We start from the raw sequence: 2,540 nt of genomic DNA, 5'->3' as shown, positions 1-2,540 counted from the left end.
TAGTTTTGATAAAAATCATTTACGTTGTAATAATTTTGATATTACGATAATATTAGGACAATTTCAACAAACGCTAGAATAATTTTGATTAACATCTAACTAATTTTAACTAATGTCATAGTAATTTTATTTGTTAGAGCAATTTTGACTATGATAATATATTATAATACAATGGAAAATATTTTTGAGATAAAAAATTAAGATGAGATGTTATTTTAATATAAATATACTAAAATTAAAAGATATTTTTTCCTAAAAATTATTATTGATTTATTAGCTTGATTACAATTGATTGTTCTTTAATTACAAGATTTTAATAAATTACAAATTTAAGTAAAAAAATTTAAATGATTTGTTAAGAAAATTTGTATGATTAAAGTAAATTTTAAGTTTATATGGTATTTATATCATCGTCCGTATTTAACAAAATATTTTTCTTCTTCTTCTAAATTCATGAATTATAATGATAAAGTTTTTCTAATTCAAAATACGAATTCAATTGCCAGAGACTTTTTCGCGGCAATAACTGCCCCCCTCGATCACTATATAATGCTATGCCCCGCCTGCCATTGTGGTTCAATCGACTCGTTAATCTTCTTCGTCGGTTGCTTCGAATCCTCTCCCTCCCTCGTTTAGGGTTTCCGTCTGCTTGAACGATCGCTTCCTCCGTTCGCCGATTGCCATGGACAAGAAGAAGATCACCCTGTTGAGCTCCGACGGCGAGGCGTTTGAGGTGGACGCTGCGGTGGCCATGGTGTCCAAGACCATCGAGCACATGGTCGAGTTCGACTGTGCAGAGGACACGATCCCCCTCCCCAACGTCAACTCCAGGATCCTTGTCAAGATCATTGAGTACTGCCAGAAGCACGTTCTCGATGATCCTGCCAAGTCGTCCGACGACAAGGAAAAACTCAAGTCTTGGGATGACAAATTCGTTAAAGTCGACCAGGACACCCTATTCGAACTTATGATGGTGAGATTCGATATTTTTCGTATCCTTTTTCCCTTCAAATTTATTCGTTCCCTAATTATCTTTTTGTTCGGTTAAGAATTTTGTTTTTGTTTGATAATTCTGGAAAACAATTTAACTCTTTGGAGTTGGTTTACTGTCGTCAAAGGTTAAGGTTGTTCAATTTAGTGTTGGGTTGTTCAATTTAACTCTTTGGAGTTGGATTATTGTGAAATTATGTACGACGGATTTGAGAAAGGGGGAGATAGAGGAGAACAGGGAGCCATTGAAGGCTCATTAATTTAAAAACAATTATTGGTGTTGTTTTACGAGCGTGGAAGTTGTTATCAACAGATGCATAAAATGGTTTTTATTATTAGTTCATCCAACGCTCTAATTGTAATTTTATTTCTTATGATTTCTAAAGATTTATTTTGTATTGATAGCGTATTCTGATATATTCAGGCTGCAAATTACATGGACATTAAGGGATTGCTGGATTTGTTATGCCAAAGTGTAGCTGATATGATTACGAGAAAGACTCCTGAAGAGATTCGTAAGACGTTCAATATCAAGAACGACTTCACCCCTGAAGAAGAGGAAAAAATTCGTAGGGAAAATCAATGGGCCGTCGAATAACTCTTGCATTAGTTGATGAAAAAACTTAGTATTCAGTTTGATGAAACTTATTATATTCGTGTAATATTAACATTATTGGAAGTTTATATTTCATTGTTTTCATTTTCCAAGTTCGATTGTCAGATACGATTTTTTTTTTGATGTAATGCTTACATATCAAATATAAACTCATTAACATTAATCATTCTTAATTTAATTTACTTCTAATTTCTATTTTAATCATTTTAATGTCCCTAGAGCCTAGACATTAGACTTTATGCCATTGGTGGACCATATCTATATTATAACATTAAACTCCTTTTTAATTCCTTCATTAGGAGGATTAGTAAGATTCTTTCTCATTAGTAAGATTTAATTTGATTGAAGAACCATTTCGCATGATGAATGCCATAAATAAAATAGAAACATTGTAATTATAAACATTCAAGTAGCTCTATCCTAATATATTTTAGTATTTAATTAAGAATCTAGACCCATTTAATAAGAGTTCCCATTTTATTACCATTGCGTTGCTAATTTGAACTAAATCGAAAAATTAAAAATCTAAAAAGGTGAAAAAGAAAGAAAATAATAGGAGAAACCCCCTACTTGATGGGTAGTTGCCATCAATTCAAAGCAAACAAAGCTCTAATATAATTTGTAGAACCATTAGTCACATGAGAGGAGTTGAATAATGTATATGTAAAAAAAAACTTGTTCTTTTTAAACCTTTAAAACAAGTAAGTGCGCTGTAAGATCAAAAGCGCTAGGGGGGGGGGGATGAATAGCGCTCGTGACTTTCACTTATGTTTCGGAAATACGCAACGGAATAGAAGTAAAGGAAAAATAATCGCTAACACCAAGAGTTTTACTTGGTTCGGAGCTTGTGGTGACTCTTACTCCAAGGCCTACATGTAAGAGTGCTTTCAATGGGCAATTACTAATCAATCCGGAATAAGTACAAGTACAATGA

General features: G+C 32.8%; 1 protein-coding gene across 1 annotated transcript; it reads left to right on the top strand.

The window, feature by feature from the left end:
- Window positions 1–682: 682 nt before the first annotated feature.
- LOC121983320 (SKP1-like protein 1) lies at window positions 683–1,588 on the top strand. Its single transcript, XM_042536259.1, has 2 exons — window positions 683–973; window positions 1,415–1,588. Exons 1-2 carry the CDS (start codon window positions 683–685, stop codon window positions 1,586–1,588), a joined length of 465 nt encoding a protein of 154 aa, XP_042392193.1.
- Window positions 1,589–2,540: the final 952 nt, after the last annotated feature.

The sequence above is a fragment of the Zingiber officinale genome, chromosome 5A (genome assembly GCF_018446385.1).
Source record: "Zingiber officinale cultivar Zhangliang chromosome 5A, Zo_v1.1, whole genome shotgun sequence".
Classification (NCBI taxonomy): Eukaryota; Viridiplantae; Streptophyta; class Magnoliopsida; order Zingiberales; family Zingiberaceae; genus Zingiber; species Zingiber officinale.
Note: the sequence above shows the minus strand (reverse complement) of the source record. Positions and strands in the feature narration are given on the sequence as shown.

Bases quoted from the DNA above. Each gene is read 5' to 3' on its own strand.
- LOC121983320 (XM_042536259.1), top strand. From the start codon at position 683: ATGGACAAGAAGAAGATCACCCTGTTGAGCTCCGACGGCGAGGCGTTT. The intron at 974-1,414 runs GTGAGATTCGAT...TGATATATTCAG, and splicing joins CCCTATTCGAACTTATGATG to GCTGCAAATTACATGGACAT.